This window comes from Crinia signifera, chromosome 4 (genome assembly GCF_055691185.1).
Source record: "Crinia signifera chromosome 4, ASM5569118v1, whole genome shotgun sequence".
In the NCBI taxonomy this organism is placed as follows: Eukaryota; Metazoa; Chordata; class Amphibia; order Anura; family Myobatrachidae; genus Crinia; species Crinia signifera.
In genome coordinates, this window is record NC_139220.1 from 116,856,434 (window position 1) to 116,879,014 (window position 22,581).

Here is a 22,581-nt window from a genome sequence, read left to right on the forward strand (position 1 = left end):
TTGATAACATGGACCCCCGAATGTACCGCATCCCATCCCATGGCACCCTTTACCATGCTTCGGGCCTGTGGATGGCAAAGTATGAAAAACTAAAAAAAATGATTACCAAAAAGCAAGTCAACTTTTTCATGCGTCAACGATTTGCCATGTGGATCTTTTGCTTATTAATGTTATAGTTTGGGGTGTGAACCCCAAGCCGTAACCGCTGTTTAAAATGGTAATGGTGGAATGTAATGAACCAGGTGTGAACCCACAGCCATTACCGCTGTTTAGAACAGCAACTACTCTTCCTCTGTTGTATTCTCCAAAAGATGAATGGCACTTGCAGGACTAGATCTTCTCCTATAATATGCATGTCTGGAGGGGGTAAATAAGGTTCGCCCCAACTCCGGTGCCACCAGGTCTTACTTTTGGAAAAAGTGTCAGAGATCTTTTGGAAAGAGAAAAAAGGTAAAGCTAGCTAAAGTTACCTAACAAAACTGTAAATAAACACTGCATACCGCCAAAAACAAGCAAGAAAGCAAACTAATCACACAAGTGACTAAGTCACGCACACAAGGCTAAAGTGACGAGTTGCATACACAATGAAACTAACAAGACAAATCACAGCAAACCACATAACAAATAAACACTCCACGCAGAATATCAAATAATGCTGCTAAGAGGGAAAAGCCCTCACAATCCCAGCCGGTACTGAGTGGAGCAGACAGGAGGCAGATAGACAGCTAATGGAAGTTAAATGCTGACAGCATGCATATGGAGACAGGCCTGGGACATAGAACAACAGATAATGCAGACTGACCAGACTGCTGGAAGCAGTAAGCATGAAGCTAGAAGCTGAGATCTGGTAACTGGAAGCTGGCAGCTTGTCACAGGAAGATAGGAGCTACTAGCTGGAAGCTAGCGCCTGGGAACTGAAGCTATAACCGGCATCAGGATCTGGGTTTGCAGTGAATATAACAGGAGCAAGCACCACTCAGCATTTATGGAAAGGCACAAGCCTCCTGAAGCACAGATTGCCACCAGGTGAGCTGCCAGACCAGATAATGAGCTAAATTAGGCAACAGCCTTGTATGCAGAACAATCAAACAAAATTGAGCTGCAATAGAATAGACTCAACACAGGAGGCCACTAGAAAATCCCATACCAGAAACATGAGAAGCTTGGAAAGCTCACAGAAACTGACACGAAAATATCAAGGAGGACCTGGACATTATCAACCTATTATCCATTTCCTGTTGACCACAGATGTACAAATGTTGCATGTGCACATCACATTGATCTGTGTAAGGAAGCAATGTACTGTAGTTTTAAAAAAATACGGCAATTCGTATTCGTATTGATGTGCTATCAATACGAATACGAATTGCCATATTTTTGGGATAGTAAATGTCTAAAATAAGTGTATTTCTGGATACAAATACACCTATTGTTTACAAATTTCCTTTAGTAAATTTCCCCCATATTGTTAGCAATAAAGATGTTCTGCACGACCAAGTTGCCCGGGACCGGGCATGCTTACATGTTCTATTTGGAGCGACTTTAGCAACAGTGTATGAGGACTCATCTATATACTGTACATTGGGTCAATCAACCAAAGGTGCATTGTGTCAACCACTGAAGGTCAACATAACAGAAAATAAATAGGTTGACATACTTAAGATTAACCTGGATGGAAGGTCTACACAAGCATTAGGTCAACAAGATCTAGGTTGACAGTCAAAAGGTCAACTTGGGTTTTGCACTTTTTTATCCAAAATGTCGACAAGGACAATGAATCTGTGCACCATGTCCCCTCGCTGCATTTGCCATGCTTTGGGCACACTATTCTAGTGGATGGTAGGGCATGGAATACCACCTGTTGGCATGTGGACCAAACATTTTTCGAAAGACCCATGTCGACCATTTCACTGTCGACCTAATGAATGTGTTGACCTTCCATCCATGTCAACCTTAGGTACGTCGACCTATTTGAGGTGTCATGCCAACATTCAGTAGTCAACCCAATGCATGTTGACCATTGGTGTGCTGACCTAACATATGCATCTTACACAAACGATTAATAATTACATCCTCTAAAAGAGTGGTGGCAGCACTACAGGGCGCCTGCTGGTAGTCCGGGTGTAATAAATCTGTGAAGAAAAAACATGGAGCTGATACAGTCATGTATTTTTCCAGCTTTATGATGCAATCTCTGTTTTCCAAATAAGCTTTAAATAAATAATATATGTGCTACTTGGCCAAAGCAAAATCCTGTCATATCTATCCTCATATTAGTGAGCAGTGATGTCAGTATTGTGAAACTAGCACGTAAAGGCCAGATCAGACTCTCATTACTGTATGTTTGTATGTTTTCAATAAGCATAGCAAAGCTACCATGTTCGCTCGTCCCCTTTTTCTGTCTATACAAACAAATTTAAGCTAAAGTATTTTCATGTGGCAGATTTTATTGCACAATTGTGGCTCAATTATCTCACATTTGTCATAATGTCAAAATCTGCCGCTGGCGAAAACCAATATTCTACAATGGACAAGTTGTGTGATATTGATCTTTCAAGGCATTTCAACAAATCCTGCAATAAAGCATGTTCCATCTGCATGCACACTGTCACTTTTTGAATACAACATTATTCTAAAAATAAGACTATAGTGTATTTTATTTCATGGCACGATACAGAAATGACTGAAAAATAACCTATTGTACTTACTACAGTATAGTCATTTATCTTTAGTTTTAATTGGATATAGACGTTTGCTTACAGTAATGCAGAATGTGCAAGGTATGTTTAGGATAGTCAATGTTTCTAATCTTTCTTTTTTTCTTATTTTCAAATTGCAGTTTTTGTCCCATGACATTCCGATATTTGATAGCATCATTTCTGACCTCTTCCCAGGGGTTATTTTGCCAACTCCTGACCATGGCAGTCTAGAGGTGTCCATCAGGGAAATCACCAGGAAAATGAATCTTCAACCAGTCCCTTGCTTCATCAAGAAGATAATACAAGTCAGCAAATGTTCCTCACATTCACATTTGAAAGCAGTTTGTTTTTAACAAATGTCATTGGATATACTATGACATTGTTCTCACTTAGCGATTGGAGCATGCAGTATGTGCTCTTTTATTACATTATATTCCTGTTGCAGATGTGTTGTGCCTGATAGACTCATGGCAAACATAATGCACACAATGACATTTCCCCATGAAAAGGGATGTTGTTGTTGTCTCATTAGTACAAAGCATACACATTGTTACAATACTGAATTAAATGTTACTGCATAAACAGCTAGAGACCTATCCCAGTGTATGCCATACTTGTCTATGTACAAACAGTTTTTGATCCTGTTCTTTATATAGTAGTTGTCTTGGTGTAACAGACAGTAGTTGCTAGTGACAAAGTATACAGCAACTACTGACAAATCTGTAATTGTAAAATAATATACAGATGTAGCACCACTCATCCAGCACTGGGGCTAGCCAGACCACCACCACTGGTGAGCGGCGCTACATCTGACTTGGACGCTCTCACTTGCGCATCCCAGTTTCCCGTCAGTGGGGGGGGAGTGATTAGTATTGGGGAGAGGAGAGATTAGGACGTACATAAAGAGATGTCTCAAGCTTATTAAACTCCTGCTCTCTATCCTTTGTCTTCTCTCTCTTCCCCTGACCCCCACCACTCTAACTCGCTCACTCTCATTACCTCTCTTTTTTTACTTTCTTCCCCTGACCCCCCCATCTCTCCTCTATCTCACCCCCATCTCTCAACTCTCTTTTTTCCTCTGTATAGTTCTCTGGCACTATGGCTTGCTCCCCCCTGAAACCCTTTCTCTCCCTAACACCTTTCTCTTGCAATCTCCCCACTTCTCTCTCACTTTCTATTCCCCAGCTCTCTTCCCCAAGTCCTACCACATATTTTTGTCGTTCCCCTTCTCAACTCTTCCTCATCTCTGTCCTTTCTTTGCCACTCTTGCACTCTCCCTACCCTACTATTTAATTCTCTACTGCTCTCCCTCTGACTCTCTCTCCCCCCCCACCTTTCCATTCGTCTCACCTATTTTTTGCTCTGTAGTGCTCTCTGTTATTCTTACTGACACCCTATCTCTTTTTCTCTTGCTCTAACCGACTTTTCTCTCACACTTCCCCTCCCACACCTATCATGATTTTCTCTCACTCCCACTTTCTCTCCTGTCTTTTTCTCTCCATCTACCCCACTCTCCTCTTTCTCTCTCTCCTGCTCTCTATTTCCACTGTCTCCTTTTCTTTCTCTTAGCCATCATATATCATAACATATGCCCCTAGTCTCATTTTACTCCTTAGCTTTCTCCTCTCCATGCTTACCCCCCTCACTCTTTAATTATTTTGTCCCTCTATTCCCCTTCCTCTCCCTTTATCTACCTTGCCCTGTTTCTCTCCCTGTCTCTTCCCCTCTGTATCTCTCATTTACACACTCTCTCTCTCCCTTTCTCTCCCTAATACTCACTCTTTCTAATTTGTTCTCTCGTTGACACCAACTTAGTGTCCCTTTCTTGCTTCCTGACACTATCTCTTTCTCCTCTCTTTCTCTCTTCCTCCCCCTGACATTCCCTCTCTCACTTCTGCTTGCTCCCCTCTTCTATCTCTTGATCCTTTCTTTCTCTTACACCCTCTTGCTCATCTTTCATTAATTCTCTTTTTTTTTTTTAAATAAGCTCTCTGTCCCTGACCACTCCTTTCTCATCTTCTCCCTTTTTCTGACACCATCTTTATCTCTTACTCTTTCTTCTGTTCCACCCACACCCCATGGGTCATTGTAGTGAGAATAGTGGGTGGTGGGCTGCTTTCAAGATGTTGCTATGGGGCCCAGAAAGTTCTGGTTATGCTCCTGGCTGAAGGTGTATTGGGGCAGTGATGAGGAGTGTTACCAACAATTAGTCACCTTTTATTTTAAGGGTGTCCCAAAGCTAGCAGCTGCATCTTTGGGTGGAGCTTCACTGGCCTTCACTGACAGCATAGATATTTCAATTCTGAGCAAGGACAGAGGTCCAATGATGTGGCTGATGGTCACAAACTCAATCCAATGCTGTGTCTTCAGGAGCAGGCAGTGCTTCTGAAAAGACAAGAATGGGTGACAACTTTTGCATATTTTTGTACAGCTGCTCTATATGATGTTGCAATGGTGTAGACATTGATATGCTTTTTCTAATTCAGGCCCTCAGCACATGTTTCTGAAGAAAACTCTAAAATGTAGCTACTGTATAACACATAAGCAACAAATATTCCCCAAAAATATACTGTAAACCATACAAGCTTTATATATAATTTATTTAAATTTGCTTAGATTTTACAAATATTTTTAAATGTCTTATATTCATTTATATGCTATATGCTCAGGACTGACACACTGCACTGTTTTTTACATATAGTATAAATAGTTCTACAGGTATGAATTGCCAGGTTTCCCTTTGATTTCTAATAAATCATCTAGATTATCTAATTTTACAGCAAGTTACACAGCCCTCTCCATCACCACTAGACTTCTTTGGCCACAATACACAAAGCATAAGGCTGAACTGTTGTTTGATTTGCACAGCAGCTGTCAAGACTTCTTAATAATTTCTTTATTGGATATCTACTTTAGACATGTGGCTCTAACAGGAGACTGTATAAGACATATTTTATAAACTACTGATTGAGGAAAAAATATTTCAAATAACTGTCTGCAAACCACAAACACCAAAAACTGTATTAATTTATTTTCTGGTTAAAGTAAATAAATACAAGTATTAAATGGGTTAATAATTTAGTAATAGAATATAAAAGTTACGTAATGGAAGCTAGTAATGTAAATTCCTGGCAAAATCGATCCCTCTGCAACATGAGGCCTAGAATGTAATACATATATCAGTAAGGCTGAAAGATTATACAGGTAGGTCTAGAACAGTTTTATAGTAAAGTTGTTGCAAAACAATCACAAGCAAAGCATCTAGATCCATGATCCTTACATGCATATTGGCATAGGCTAAGGGGGCTATTTCATCACCCGCCGCTATTTCCGATGGGTGAAATAGTGGCGGGTGCCTATTCAATACTGTCTTGCCCGACAGCATTGAACAGGCATCTTGGCAGAATGGACCTGACTTTAAAAGCAGTGGGGCCTGTTCTGCCGAGAACTGCCATGGATTGTCTAGCTCATGGCCGTATTTTGATGAGCCACGGCCGTTCCTCATGGACACCCCCCTTTTTTGGCACTCGGCAGGTGGGATATTTGAATCCCACCTGACGAATCTTAGTTGAGCGTGCTGAGAATGGGCCAGGGTCATGACTGTCGGGACGACCAGACAGTTGTGACCCAGGATTGAATACCCCCTAAGAGATGAAAGATTGTACATGCACCATTTTTTTTTGTGGCCTGATTTAAAGTTGGACCCATGTCATTATTGAGCAATGTAAAAAATGTGACAAATTAGCCACACTGGAAACACACTGAACGTGCACTCATATTATGAGGTTGGTGTATTTTATACTTGTACTGATTTACTTTTAGAAGTCAGTTCAAATGCATTCATACAGTACAAGTTCCGTACTGTAGGAGTCTCGGGTTGGATCTTTCAGCTGTTTTAAATTCATATTTTAAATTCAAAATTCACATGACTATTACCACTTTCAAGAAATCCAAAGCCCAAGATTAAAATTTTAAATATGAATTAAAAACCAAAACACTTGAGGGTGGTTTTGCAAAACAAAAACACATTGATGAAATTAGAACTGAATCCAAAACATAAGACTCCGCGCACTTATCTAATGTCTTTGCACATTCTATATGACTAGTACACGATTCAGAGTTGATGTTGCATATATGCCACTGAAAATATAGCTTCTAAGACATTAATGTACAAATACATTTTGACTTGCATATAAAAGCTGCAATTTTATGCTAAATGTAACTATAGATGAGGCTCAACCTTACTGTGTACATCTGTCAGACCAGACTTAGGTCTACAGTCATTCGGTCGACCCCAGAAGGTCGACAGGCCCCGAGGTCGACATGACTTAAGGTCGACATGGGCCAAGGTCGACATGGGCCAATGTCGACAGTCATTAGGTCGACATGAGTTTTTCACTGTTTTTTTACCCGAATGTCGACATGGACACAGTTGGAGTTGAACCGCAGCCCCTCGCATCGCTCGCTTCACTCGCGATGCTTCGGACACGGTGCCTCGCTGCGCTTGGCACATTATTTTATTCTCCCACCACGCCCTAGTGGATGGTAGGGCATGAAATACCGCCTGTCGGCACATGTTGGCTCAAAAAAAGTAAAAAACTCATGTCAACCTAATGAATGTCGACCTAAACCCATGTCGACCTTGGCCCATGTCGACCTTAAGTCATGTCGACCTTGACCAATGTCGACCTTTAACCCTGTCGACCTTGGGGCCAGTCGACCTTCCGGGGTCGACCTAATGACTGTCGACCTAAGTGTGGTCTGACAGATGACCGTTTCCCTGTCTATGCCATACTAATCTTCTCAGTCAATGCAAACAAGAATTCTGTCTCTGTAAAAAAAAAAGTCTTACATCTTTAAATGGTAAGAAAAAATTAATATACAATTTTCTTTCCAGATATATGAAATAATGTTGGTTCGACATGGATTTATGTTAATTGGAAGTCCATTGGGTGGAAAAACATCTGCAATCAAAGTCCTTGCGGGAGTTCTGAAAGACATGGAAGCTAAGGGATTGATGGATGAACACGGTGTGGATTATATTTTTATAAACCCAAAGTCCATCACCATGGGACAACTCTATGGCAGCTTTGATCCAATTTCACATGAATGGATTGATGGTAGGTACTTCAGTTAAAACGCTTCAACATGTACTATACATGCATCACTACTTAATATCCAGTTATTTTCCCGCCTATTTTTAACCTCTCTATATTCAATCAAATGACATCCAACTTTTATAGTATTTACCTCTTCAGTGTTATGATAAAGTGGAACTTGTCCTAAATACTTACAGTACAAATATTAAGAACTGCTTCAGTCTTTTTTCAGCTTGCATTTGATTTACAATTGTGTCTAAATTTGCTTGTACCTTCCTGTAATATATAACATTCTTATTATAAATAAGTTGTTTAAAAGAAGTATTATAGATAAACTCTTATTGATCTGAGCATTAAGGGGTTGAAATGGGAATAAAAAGTTGTCTAAAAGTTCCTTCTAATGCTGGTAACAGGACCTGGATAGGAATAAGCTTGATGACCAATTATGTCAAACTCACAGTGACATCATCAGAAGGGTTACGATATCTCCAGTCCTCACTTCAATATACTGTGTTATACCATCATTTGAAAAAGGATAATTCTGTTCTGCAGAAATATAAATAGTTAGAGAATATGTAGGAGTCACTAAGAATGTTTTATCTCCCTATCTTTATTCTTTTTTCCCTTTCTTCCTTATTTTATTTTACAAATGATGTTCCTTTCTATGTAGTTATTATCTGGCATACACATAAAATAACAGCCTATTGTACAGAAGATATATAAAAAAAAGTTTATTGGTGGTGGTCTAATATTGATGTGTCACATCTGATGGGTCCGGGATGGTTGTATACACATGGAGCTCAGATCTCCCATCCTCAGAGCTTCCCATCCTTGGCCCCTTTTAAAGTGAGGTGGATGGAGGAGACGGTCAGAGGTGGGCGGAGCAGCGAACAGAGGAGTAGGGGATGGAGAGTGCCAAGGAGGGGATGTTCTATTGTCCCTGGTTTAGGATGCAGCAACCCCCAGCATGGATTCGGCATAGAGATGTGGCAGACTTAATTTTCCCGGAGGATTCCCGTGTAAAGACCACATCCCGGCCAGCCAGAGACACCCGGCTGCAACAGCAGAGGATATTTATGGCCTGCAGGCCCTGGCTGAAGACCTCTGGTGGACTGCAGTAGCCCACCCCCCATTGATGTTCCTGCTCTGGGAAAGCCTAGCAGTGTCCCCCCAAGGAGGAGCCCCAAGGGAGGAGGTATGGCTCCAGTATTGGGGGGAAGTGGGGTTCGACCTCAGCCTGGAGAGGGCCCAACTCCAGCCCCTGTCCTCACTGACATTTCCCCACAGTGGCTCTCCCTTTTACCGCGGCTCCAGCCAGGACTCCTGACATGCTGGCCAACCCTCAGCCCCACATCAGGACATCCTCTGGATCCATCCATGCTGGCTGTGGTGGGATGAAGGGGAGAGGGCCTGTTAAACTCTTCCATTGCTACCCTGTGAGTAGTTATGTCAAGTTGGTGACACTGATGGCTGCCTAGGCTCTGTGCCACTCAGACAAAATCTGTACCCCAAGTCTCCCCTGGCAGGTTCAGTGGTGTGGGTGCAGCGGACACGAATCAGCAGGTGGATGTGGCCTGGCAGTGGGACTTAGGAGGTTGTGGGCCAGTGGTTGCTCATAGTTTTCTGTGGGTGCTCTGGCTCTTGAGCACCCACAGAATCGGCGCCTATGCCTATCATTGCACAATACCATTTTTTTGGTTCTTTGCGCATGCACATGGACCATTCTGCACATGTGCACACACACACATCCTGCAACATAGGATGCAGAAGAGCAGCAGACTGTCAGTGGTGGAAATGGAGGTTTGTCACTGCCATTTAAAGGGTGGAAGAGGTCAGTGTTCTCTGTTGTAGAACAGAGATTTCCTGGCCTCTACAACATGCTCTTTGCATTTGCATTTTTTTTTTTCATTGTAAAAAAATAAAAACTCATACAAATTACATCTCTTGCATGGGGATAATGTTATATGATACTATGTTCTGCTAGTAAGATAGGGATCAATGATACATGGGAAACTGGATTTATTTAAAAGCTACAGTTTTTTTATTTCTATTCTATACTATGGTGCCGGATGGGTTCCCGACAGTCATTTACCCGACATTGGGATCCCGACTGTCATAGAGGGAGAATAGAATAGGTGGCTCGCGCAGCGAGCCACCGTGCCCGCAGCGTGGCGAGCGCAGTGTGGCGAGTGCAGCGAGCCCGCAAGGGGCTTTTTTGCGCTTGCCATGCTGTCTGACTTCGGGCAGTCGGGATCCCGACGTCGGGATAATGACTGTCGGGATCCCGACTGTCGGAGTCCCATACCACACCTGCTCCTACAATGGGTGTGACCTCTCTGCTATAATGAACACACCCCTTCCAGAAACTGGCCATGCTACTTAGTTGGCATTTATGACTAGGAAGCATAGAGAAAATGCAACAAGGATTTTAATATAATCATTTCCACTTTGCTGAACTGGACAATAATGTGTTTAGTAAAATGCATAGTGACTAAATGTGACATATGTAAGACACTGAGTGCACTTGGATAGATTATGAACAACACATCCATTCACACAGCAAGCATATCAATCAGAAAGGTGGGATTTCACTGTAGCGGGGCGGCATCTGAATTGAACGCTGGTTTTGTAAACTTGTGGCTGTGCAATCGTCTGAATCAGGCGCTATACAGTATCTCAAAGCTAAAGACATGCTCGCCGTGTACACCACTACTCTGCTGCATGCTAATGCCCCTGATCCCACTCTCCAAATGCCAGAAACACAAGTGAAAGATACTGCACATGCAACTCTAAATATAGATGCAAGTTATGTGGATGTGTAGTAATCCATTTGTACCAAGACAAAAGTTTACAAATGTGCTTACACACAAATCGAAATCAAGCGCGTAATATCAAGCGCAGTAACTGCTTGTAACCTTTTGAGTGCCAACATATCTGTGAGAGTTGCGCAAAATATCTGCTAAAAATGCCAGCTCACATTTGTTATATAAATTCAAATAAAAAATGTTGTGCATAAACGATTATATTTCCTATATAAGGTAATTATGGTCATTATGATGAATAAAATAGTTTGTCAATTTTCACACCAATTTTGACAAATTCACTTGGCACTCAAGGGTTAATGATAACAAAGAAAATTAATTAGGTAAAACATTAGAAAAATGGAAAGATAGTTGAAATTCTGTAATTTTCTTTGTGTAGGTAATGAGTGCATGGTTTATTCTTAGTGAATATGTATGGCTTCAGGTGGTGTCTTCAGAATATTAAAAAACTATAACATTCCCTGTGCATTTGGTATTGAGTCACTGGTTCCTGTGCCAAGATTGATACTCTAGTTCAGAAGTTACGGACAGACCTGGGGCCAAATGAAATAGCATGTGAGAATCAGAAAGTGAAAGCGGCAATCAATTACATGTCAAAATCAACCTGTTTTTGCAGTGTAATTGGTTGCTGCTTTAAAAAAAATGGGAAAACTATCTCACTTTCTGATTCTCACACTCTATTATATTCGGCCCTGTTCTTTTAAAAAGCAGAGATGTGTCTGTGTTTTTTTTTAAATGGCGTGAGGTCCCCCCTCCTGAGCATAACCAGCCCTGAGCTCATTGAGCTGGACCTGGTTCCAAAAATCTGGGGAACAAAAAATCTGGGGGTCCCCCGTATTTTGAAACCAGGTCTGGCTGAATGAGCCTGGGGCTGGTTATGCTCAGGAGGGGGGACCTTACGCCATTTTTTTTTCTAATTAACATTTACACATTTTTTAAGACAGGACTATGCACAGATCTCAATGATCTGTGCATGGTTCTGGCAAATTCGACTGTCGGAACCTGGTCTGCATGTGTGGTGATTTTTAGTAACATTTTCCCATTTTTGCATCTCATTAAATATGCGATTTGTATACTTTATAACGGGAAAACATCTGGATGCGAGTTCCGGCGGTACTAAAAATTGTACCTTCAGAATGTGCGATTTTGCGGCAAAATACGCGGTTTTTGCCGTTTTTCACATCTCATTAAATATGCGATTTCGGATTTTGGCGAAAAAAAACGCACAAATCAAATTTTCGCATCTTATTAAATGTCACCCTTAGACTCAGATTCTTGAAAAACTTTGGAATTAGGTGCTGTGTGAATACAAGAATGTTGTCATATATTATAATGCCACTTAAGTGTTGTACAAATGACTTGGCAAGGGAATATATGCATATTGCATCCTACTGTGATGACCTTTACTCTAGGCAGGAAGAATGTGTTTAAAAATTATCATGCAATTTCATGCTTTAATTTCAGTTTTTCAGACTATGCCTGAGGCCTCCAGAACTGGAAGATTTCCAGGATTCATTCGTGTGCCAAATGAGATACTACAACTCATGCTTAACAATATGTGTGTCTTTACTCCATGTCTTTTGCCTATACTTCAGTTAGTTTTTTTAGGAAAGCAGTTATGCATATAGAAATTGGTTTACTGAGGAATTTACAATAATACTAATTGTAATACTACATATTAATATTATATACTACTAATAAAATCCATGTGTTATATTCATACTTAACCAAACTAGTTTCTCAAAATTAAATACCCCTGGCTAGCTGCAGCTCTAGAGATTATTACTTAAAATATTTAAACTTCTTGTTTACCAGTATTATTTTGTACTAAGTTCTAAGATTAGTTCATCTCATGTTATCGAGTCAACTAAGCCCTTAGACAGTCCAGGTATCATGGTTATTATTATTATTATTATTATTATTATTATTATTATATTTTACTTATATGGGTTTGTAGTTTTGCTGAGCCTTTCTAATACACCTAATTCCCAAAAAAGGGAAACGGCATCAGGGAAAATGGAGTCAAAAAATGTGCAAAAACGCCTGTAATTGATTACTAATGCCCATGAATTATTGCCAATTTTTCACCCAGCCAGGAAATTCGTCTGGGATTGAATTTACCCCTGAATCTCCTCAATGCATAATAAATTGTGTAAAAGATAATGACCAAAGATATTCCTCAGTAGATGCTAGTCAATGCACAAAGTACAGAATCTACATCAAAGTGTTTAGTGTTATTATCAAATTAATTTTACTATTAGAAATACAGATAATAACTGTCAATGCATGCTGGTTGTCTGCAGTCATGAAAGGAAGCATTTAAATGACTGAACTTTAAAATGATGAAACTAGCTAAAAGGTGGATCAGGTGCTTCTTAACTATATTAATTAGAGAACAGCAATTGATTATTTTCTGGTAGATATATTGCAAAAACCTTTAATTTGCATTGTACAAAGCTTTATTAATTCAGAGACTAGAGATTACAGGTATATATCAATATTTCTTTTGCAAAGTGAAGCTTATTGAGAATTATGCAATCCGCTTCAAAGGAGAAAAGGCTTAATGTATTTTTAATGTAGAAATGATCATATAAAATCTGTTACTTGGCGACCTGTTGGGTAAAAAATGTAATGCTAATCAAACATTTATGGAAGAGTATTGAGTTATTACAATACAATTAAACTGGCTAGTAATAATTTTTGTAGAAATATATTTCTCACTTCCCGTAGCTACTAAGCTACAAGTGCAGGGTGTGATGGCTACATAACTAGAATGTATAGGTAACTTCCGACTTGTCATGGAACATGTAGAGTATTGCATAAGCAATGCACATTGCACCTCAGAATTTCACAACACTCCAGGGTGTGCCTCTCCAAAAGTGCGAGGGGAACACAAATATTATGATTTCTGCATGTCAAGCATTCAGCTGCAGCAGGGGGACATTGGTCCCCTTAAAAACACTTCTTAAACTTTGTTGTGTAAAAAAAAGACAATTTTTAAGTGGTTTGGGTGAAAAATTGGCAGTTAAGTGCAGTTAATACTTTAATTATAATCAAGGTGCATACCCAGATTAATCAAAACATACAGTATCATCAAGAATGACAGTGTTGGATGTACAACTAACATGTTTATCTGTCTTTTTGGAGATGCCATCTTATTAGCCAGATTTTGAATATCTCTGCCAAAGTCATCTATAACGCTTTTCCATATTTTGGATCAAGGAGAACTTTCCAAGTTTTGTTCAAGGGCAATATTGGCACAAACGCTCAGTTGAGAATGCCAAGAAACAAAGCTTGTGATGTTGGTTCTGATACAACATATGGGACAACATCATAAATGAAAAATAGACAGATGACAATTATGAAATCTGAACTGAAATTTCAGACATAACCACTTAATGTCTGTTATAATCCAGTAGGTAGATTCCAAACCAGTCATGGCTATCCAGAAATGCCACTACTGGATGTATTAGATTGAGAAGAAAACTAAAGCAAGTGCATCATTGAGCCCCTGAAAAACTTCACACTTAGCAAACATTTTACCATTTAGAGCCAAGGTCTTATGAAACTGGAGCAAGTCTAATCAAATCATAATTTGAAAATAAAATTTAGCACACAAAAAAATCCCACAATTGCACAGTGTATCTGAATCTTCAACCAAGCAGAGATCTTAGTAACTAGCTGGAATTCATTGTACACAATAATTGTATTTCAAGTAAGGGCTGCAAAAATCTGAGAGTTTGCCACGTGGTTCTAACAAGTGTTCTAATGATGTGAAGCCTTTACAGAAAAAAATGTGTTTTCAGAGTTATATGTATAGGCCCTGCTGTATGTATGCTTGGTATTAGCCAACATGTGAACGTCATCAATAAACATGATCAAGAAACAGATCAATTAAACAAGCTTTAATATGTTTTTTTCTTTTTGTATACAATCTTCCTGTTGAAATTGGCTCTATTTCTTAAAATGTTTCTACATCCTCATCCCTTAAAGAAAGTTTTAACAGGCTTTACAAAAAAAGAACATTACTGTCACCTTTTTACACCTGTCATTACTTTCTTGAAATTAGTTTTCAGATTCAAGATGTACAAGTAATTTAGATTCTGTAAAACCGCTCTTGGATACCAGACCATCTCTATTTCTTTATGGATAGGATGCGCTGTGTGAAGATAACCATGCTTGATTTTACTTTGTCCACTAAGCTGTCCCCGTTTCTCTACAATTAATTGTATTAATTTTTCTACTATGTAGTTCGACAGCTTCTCTGCAGCATCAAGGGTTAACAGTTTTGTACATGCACAGAAAATTGGGACAGAAAAATCTAGTGGTTACTGCCAAATAAATTCCGTTGCAGTGACTTGTGAAGAAGGGACTGTGACAGTGAGGATTACTATTTTTGTTGATATACAGTATGTCAGTTGAAATTTGCAGCTCACTAGTCATACTATACAAAATGTTAATATACTTTTTTTCCCTCTAAAAATACTGTAGAAAATTTCAACAATAATTGGATTTTGAATAAAAAATTAAATATATAGACCGGTTATTTAAAATGTTATCATTTTCTATGCACTTTTCAAAAGTTATTTCATTGATTTAATAACAACAATCTATTAAAGCACATTTAAGATTCATAAGTTAGTAACATAGGCCCTTATTCTGGTTGGTGCGGCCGGAGCCGCATATGCGGCTCCGACCGTGCAGGCGAATCCCCGCCTTCCATACGGATCGCCACGGCCGTCCGTACGCGGATATGTGGCGATCCGCATGAAATTGGACGGGGATACGCCTCCTCCATGGTGGGAGCAGCCCCTGCATTCGATGGTCGCCGAACATCGAATGCAGGGCCGCACGCTCCACCAGGTCCCGCAACACAAGACCACACGGACACTTGTCCGTGTGAAATCTTGTATGGGGGCGGGCAGCTGACATCCGGCGATGTCAGATGCCCGCCCCGTACCAACGCGTCACGGCCTCATTACCATGCATACGCCCCGCGTTTGCATGGGAACGCCCATGAAACGCTGGGCGTATGCATAGGGTAATGAGGATAAGTAGCCCCTCACGCCCCTCTACGCCCCCTGTGCGGCGTATAGAGAATCCTTGCGGCGAAATCGCCTGCACATGCGCAGAGTGACCTCTGCACATGCGCAGAAGATAAACATCGGCGGCCCGTACGCAAGCGGGAATATCCGCACCAACCAGAATAAGGGCCATAGTCTTTTTGTCCTAAGTAACATGCATTTTACAGTATCCTTAGTCTTCATTTCTTCCACAACAAAAAAGCATATTTATTTTTTAGAACACATTTCATTGATGATCAGATGCCAATAGTTTAATAATTATACCCATGTAGACATTAGTCAGTGAGGGGTAGATTTATTAAGCTCAATTAAGTGATAAAGTGCCTATCATTTTGCAAACCAAGCCTGTAACTTCACAGTTAGGAGGTGATTGGCCAGTGACAAAAACTAGACACTTTATCACTTCACCGAACTTAATAAATCTTCCCCTGAGTCTTCGCATGTGTTTGGCTGGGTTTGGGTTGGCAGTTGATGTGGCTCCCTTATTCAAATTTTGAACTGCACTTATGCCTCTGGAACCCCCACTGGTCGCAGCTGCAATTTAGTTATGCACTGGCTGTGTAAATATATGCACACGTCAGAGCCATCGGGATTTGTATTTAGACTGAAGGCTTCTCAGGTCTACCGCTTCAGTTCAAAGACACAGACATTGATCTTTTGGGTCTTAGGTACCCTGCAGAGGAAACAACTGGGGAAGGGGTAATCATAACCGTCACCTGATCTGTTTTAAGTTTTGCTTCTCACTTTTCTCTGAATATACTATGGTAGTATCCTTTTAGCTACAGTAAATTACTGCAGCCAATGCATCCCCTGAAGGCTGTTCAATTATCTGGGAAGCAAAATACAGAATAAGCAGTCCCAGGTCACCCATTTTCATACTGTATGTAATCAATTTTTTAAACCAGCATCCTGCCCCTCCAGGTCAGACACTATAACATATGCACCCATGTGTTATCACTCCGATAAAGGCCTATTTACTGCACAGCAAAAACTGGGCTATAATTGGATAGCCTGATAGTAAGTAATTAAGTTTAATATATATATAGCACACTCCAACAGGACTCAAGGGCTGAAAAGCCAATTTTACCACGAATTAAATTACTGTTTGTGATGGGATGCTGGACTTTGGATACTTTATGAGCTTTCATAAATACATACTATAATGCCAGTCACATTAATAGAAGACTAAACAACCTTTCTATTCATTTCAAGGAAAGGTGGCCATGCCATTTATGGGAAAAGAAAATACATTCAGAATGTATTTACTTTTCATATTTAACAGTCATTTTGATAAATACAGTATCCGTTTGATGAATTTATGACTTGTTATAGGGATGACAGGTCCACTTTATTTTTCCTTACCTGTCAAACCATATCTCCTTTTCATGGAGTGTAAACACACACAAAGAGATTCATCCTTTCCTTTTTCTATTTATTTGTGCACTGCTGTGGGCCTGTATGTCTTTAAAACAAAGGCAGCTATTACATCCATTGTTTTTAAGTGTGAATGATACAAAATATCAAATAGTAATTGCTCAATCTATTATTTGATATGCATGCTTAGGAGAATACAGACAAAAATAATTAAATGTAAATTGTTCCACTATTCATGAGTGTCTGGCAGATGCCAGGCTCCGACATAACTGTTTATATTTGCAGGGAACTGATAACCCTTATCATAGAGAGGCAATGCATATCTTGCTCTTCTGATAAACTCCAAGGCTTCAGGCCAGAGTGATGCAATAAAAGAGCACATTTTTGTTCCAGGGAATTTGTAATTCTACTGTCAGAAATAATGAAATTTAAGTGCCTTTCTGAAAAGTGCTGAGCTTATTCTGAAATGTAATTTTGTATTATTTTAAGAAGCTATAAAAAAAGGAGAAAGAAAATGTAACTTGGGGTTGAACTAATGTGTAAAGGACACGTAAAGGTTAAAAGGGTATTCATGAAAGTTTCAAAGAGAATGCGTTCCTGGGACAGCTAGATAAGGCAAAGAAAAAAAGGTGCTTCATGGCTCAATAATGGATGTGAGCCATGATAGCATGAGGTGAGATTGTTGCCAATGTGAAAATGATGGTCTGTATTGTCAATGGTATAAGTTATGAGGAAACAAATTGTCAGGATGTGCTGAATGGGAGAGGAAGCATATAATACATTTTCTTCTGTGGATAAGATAAGGCATGACGACTATTGGGCACGGTCCTGAAGAACCACCCACAAAAACGAATTTTGAACTTCAGAAATAGGGAAGTAGGGAGATTCAATTATCTCAATGATTCACCATTTCTGGCATACTGTACAGTAGAAAACGTTTTGGAGAAATATATTTTATATAAATTGTGAAAAGTTTGTTGTAGATATCATTTTCTCATTGTAATTTCTGCACAATATTTATCCATGATCTACAGTATAGATCACAGGTTCTCAAAGTCATTCCTCTGGACCCCACTTAGTGCATGGTTTGCAGGTCTCCTCACAGAATCAATTGAAATTATTAGCTCCACCTGTGGATCTTTTAATATGGGTCAGTCAGTAATGAGTGCACCTCTCGGATGACCTGGAAAACCTGAAATGTGTGGGGTCCTGAGGACTGAGTTTAAAAACCCTGGGTATAGAACAACAATGGGAGATACTCATGGGGATTTAGTAAATCGAAGGAGTACGGTAAGTGGCAAAGATGGAGCTTTGCATCTACTGTACCAATAACTTTCCAGTATGCAGTACAATACATATGTGGTGATGTGTGACATAAAACTGTCTTGAAGCAACACCACAGAGTAAAGCAAGGCAAAAATTTTGCAATTATTGTATACAGTATTACATGATGTGCACTGGCAGAAAAAAATGACACCAGCAATACAATTAAAATTTTTCCCATCAGTAATGGTGACTCTAATATAATAAATATTTTGCACATGAAAATCTTCTGCCCTCTTTTTATTTTTCTAGGTGTTTTGGCCAATGTGTTTCGAAGTCATGCTACCTGCAGCAGAAGCAGTAGGAAATGGTGCATATTTGATGGGCCAGTAGATGCAGTGTGGGTGGAAAATATGAACACTGTTTTAGATGATAACAAGAAGGTATACATAATTCCTTTTATTCATTGTGTAGATCTTGAAATGTAATTTATTCTTACTTATCTCAGTGATTAAAAGTCACCATTATTTCCATTAGGTCTAAAGCTTCTAAAGATCATGTGTGAATATTTGGAAACTCTGATTTGTACAGGATTAGTATTTTGTAGTGGGTAGTTACAATATGATACATCTCGATTATTTGATTAAGTAATTTTTTTATATTCTTGACTCTTCAGCTCTGCCTAATGAGCGGAGAAATAATTCAAATGAGTCAACAGCAGAACATGATTTTTGAGGTGCTAGATCTTGAACAAGCTTCTCCAGCTACAGTGAGCAGGTAGGTAATATACTCTTTGAAATGGTCATTTAAAATATTCTACAATGAATGTACATGTACAAAATGGCCAAAATATCTTTGTTACTATGGGCCTTATTCTAGTTCACTCTTAGAGGCAAATTCCTTCTTAGCTGGACAAAACCAAACCATGTGCACTGCAGGGGGGCAGATGAAACATGTGCAGAGAGATTTAGCTTTGGGTAAGTTATTTTGTTTCTGTGCAGGGAAAATACTGACTGCTTCATTTGTACACTGCAATATAGATCTCACTTTGAAGAAAAACCCCACCCAAATCTAACTCTCTCTGCACATGTTACATCTGCCCCACCTGCAGTGCACATGGTTTTGTCCAGCTAAGAAGGAATTTGCCACAGAGTTAACTAGAATAAGGCCCTATGTTTAGTGTATAGAACATTGAAGTAAGGCACAGTATAGATATAGAACTGATTGAGGCATTTAGTAATGCATATAATAATGCTAAATAAATAGTGTAGGTTGACAATGTGCAGTATGATGTAGATATTGGCAGTAATTTGTGTTTGTACATGTACAGTATGCATACTGTATTTTATAATGAACAACTGCTTCAATATCTCTCATAAGGGGTGTACACACGTGGGGGGGGGGGTCTTCTAATCGATTTTGACTACATTGTCAACATTGCTTAGAAGGTTTGCCTGAATCAACTCACGTGTACACAGTGGGCGATAGCTATGCATTGTCCTGCAGTGTCACTATCACCTGGCCAAATAGACAATGAGGGAATGAATATTTTTGGTACACTCTGTATTCGGCCGTAGTTCCCAGTGCTGGCAGAATGTAGTTAGCCATCTCTCTGATGGCTCAACTACATCTTGTTACCCATGGGGTTCAGTCGAAATAATTTGGACTGAGTCTCGTGTGTACACGGCTTTAAGAATTGCAGTCTCTTTAAATAATAGTTTTTTTTAATACCTATGGTTTGTCAAGAATGTATTCAAGAATGTGTCAATCTAAAAGAAGCGTACTTTCTAAAGTTTGCATAAACCATAAAAGTTACAGTTTTCATTTGCAAGGAAGCGTTGATTTACCATAATAGGTTACTGTACTGTAGCTGTATTGTACGCATGTAGATGTTAAATTGAAAAGATCTTAAAATAAGTGAAATTCTGCAAAGGCAATATGTAAACAATATGTGTAATGCAAATTTAAATGTTCAGAAAAATGTATCACTACATTTGTTCACAGTTATTATTGTTTTAATTCAATCTCTTTAATATTGGTGTATTATAAAACAAATGTACCCTTAAAAATCATAACTCGACCTTAGCGCCACATTGAGTGAACCAAAAGGTGAAAATGCAAAGAATAAAATGTGTGGCCAAAGACAAAAAAAGTACATAATCTAACTCAATGAGGTATACATGATAGAGTTGCCAGAGGTGTGGGACGTCACCTGAGATTGGCCGTATTTTTAAAGCAGCAATCATTTACATGGCAAAACCAGGTTTGTATACTATTACTGGTTTTAAACTATGGACATTCTCAGCTGACATTCCATACCTCCAGCAAACTTAAGCCCTATTGCATATACTTCCGGTGTAGGCCGGGGATGGTAACACGCTTGCGGTGCTCCCAGCTTCCATCCCCCAGGGCCCCCATCCCCGGCCCCCCAGAGAACCGGAGAAGGGACGCAGAGAGAGCGGCAGGAGGGAGGTCGGAGGAGGCCCCCGGCCGCAATGCAAGATCTGGAGGAGCCCCCCGGTGAGATTCTGACTGCGGCCCCCAGTGTGGATGTGGCTGTGACCCCTGGTGCAGGACGAGGCAGCGCCCCCCCAGCGGCAATGGCAGGATGCTGCTCCACCTCATGGGTCCAGAGGACTGCAGCCAGAGGGGAGAAGGAGGATGGCCCCCCTGGTGCAGGCCGTGCAGTGGCATGGTGTGGCACCTCATCCCCCCACATACAGACAGAAGGACCCCCCAGCCTTGAACACCCAGTGCCCTGCCAAGGAAGCTAATGGGAGAGGAGGTATGGCTCTGCATCCAGCCAGTAATTGTGGACTCCAGCCCAGGGAGGGCCCAAGCTCCAACCCCTGCCAAGCCGCACAGCCTAACTGACTCTCTCTACCTACCCCCCTCTCCTTGCATGCTGGCTCTCCACTCCCCCCCAGCTGCAGCTCCAACCAGGGCCCTGACACACTGCCCCCCCTACAGCCTGTTGAGCCCTTCTGTTGCTGTGAGTAGCATTATCAAGATGGCGCCGCAAATGGATGCCTAGGAACTGTGCACTCAGCCATATGTAACCCCGTGTCTCCCCTATCTCATCTCTGCTTGTATTGCTGCCTGCCTGGCTGTTGCGGCGACCATTTGCGCCGCTGATGGCTGCCAGGCACTTGGCTGCTCAGCGGGTATATGTTCCCTGTGTGATACCTGTACTGTCTGCTTATATTGTTATCTGCCTGGCTGTTGCAATGACTAGTGGCACCGCAAATGGCCGCCTAGGCGCTGTGCTGCCCAGAAAATATATGTTCCCTGCCTCTATATTCCCCAGGAATAGTGTACCTGTATGTGTTATGCATATCTGTACTGCCACTGTTGAACTGTTACCTCCCAGCTGTTGCACAGCAATCCAAATCAAATTCCTAGTATACGCAATTATAACTGCCCAATAAAGCTGATTCTGATATATCCCAAAGTCTTAATAATGTAATTCTTTCCCTAATTCTATCTACTTTTTCCTACAGAAACCTTTATTCTCTAACTTCAAGCTAAATGATAAGATGATGCTATGATCATTACTCTTTTTTTTTGCAATTACCTTTACCTTTGGTTTTCTTTATACTTTATGTACGATATTGCATCTTTAAAATGTTATCAGAATAAAATCATTTCTCTGGTATTCCTCAGGGATGAAAATGACCTTAAAAGATATATTAATGTTTTTGCAGTTGAGAGATTATGTCCCTCTATTGTCGTCTCTTTATGTTTAAAGGTGGATTTGAATAATACAACATAAGCTCTTGAATTTTTTATTAGTTCCTGCATGTTTTTTCAGGTAAACAAAGAAGCTTGGGTAACATTTAATGGCAATGCACATTGGAGCTGTGAAAATGTTGTTTACGATTAGAATACAATTTAAAACATCTGTTTTGAATCTGCGCAATTGTGTGTCATCATTTGAGACTTATCCCAGTCTTTTTTTTTTTATTTTTATTTGGCAATGGACATGTGTAGCAAATCTTTCCAGAATTAATTTTAGCAACGTTTTAAAATGTAAACAAGATATGTAAGACATGTATTAGAAAAAAACTGTATATAGAACATATACTTCATATGAAATACTGTTTTTTTAATTTGGTATTTTGAAGAGGCGTCAAGTCCATCCAATTATCTAATACAAATTACAAAAGTTATATTGAAACAACCAATAAATCATATAATCTAAGCTTTGCTAAGCTTATTGATGTTCTGTATTAAAGTTGTC

At 40.0% G+C, this 22,581-nt stretch overlaps 1 protein-coding gene across 1 annotated transcript in view; it reads left to right on the plus strand.

Annotated features, from left to right (window-relative positions):
- LOC146074345 (dynein axonemal heavy chain 3-like) overlaps positions 1–22,581 on the plus strand; it is a 1,013,923-nt gene that overhangs the window by 515,497 nt on the left and 475,845 nt on the right. The window contains 4 exon segments of the mRNA XM_083182299.1: positions 2,840–3,004; positions 7,597–7,819; positions 18,654–18,784; positions 19,018–19,118. Of these exon segments, the coding sequence (XP_083038425.1) occupies positions 2,840–3,004; positions 7,597–7,819; positions 18,654–18,784; positions 19,018–19,118 (620 nt within the window).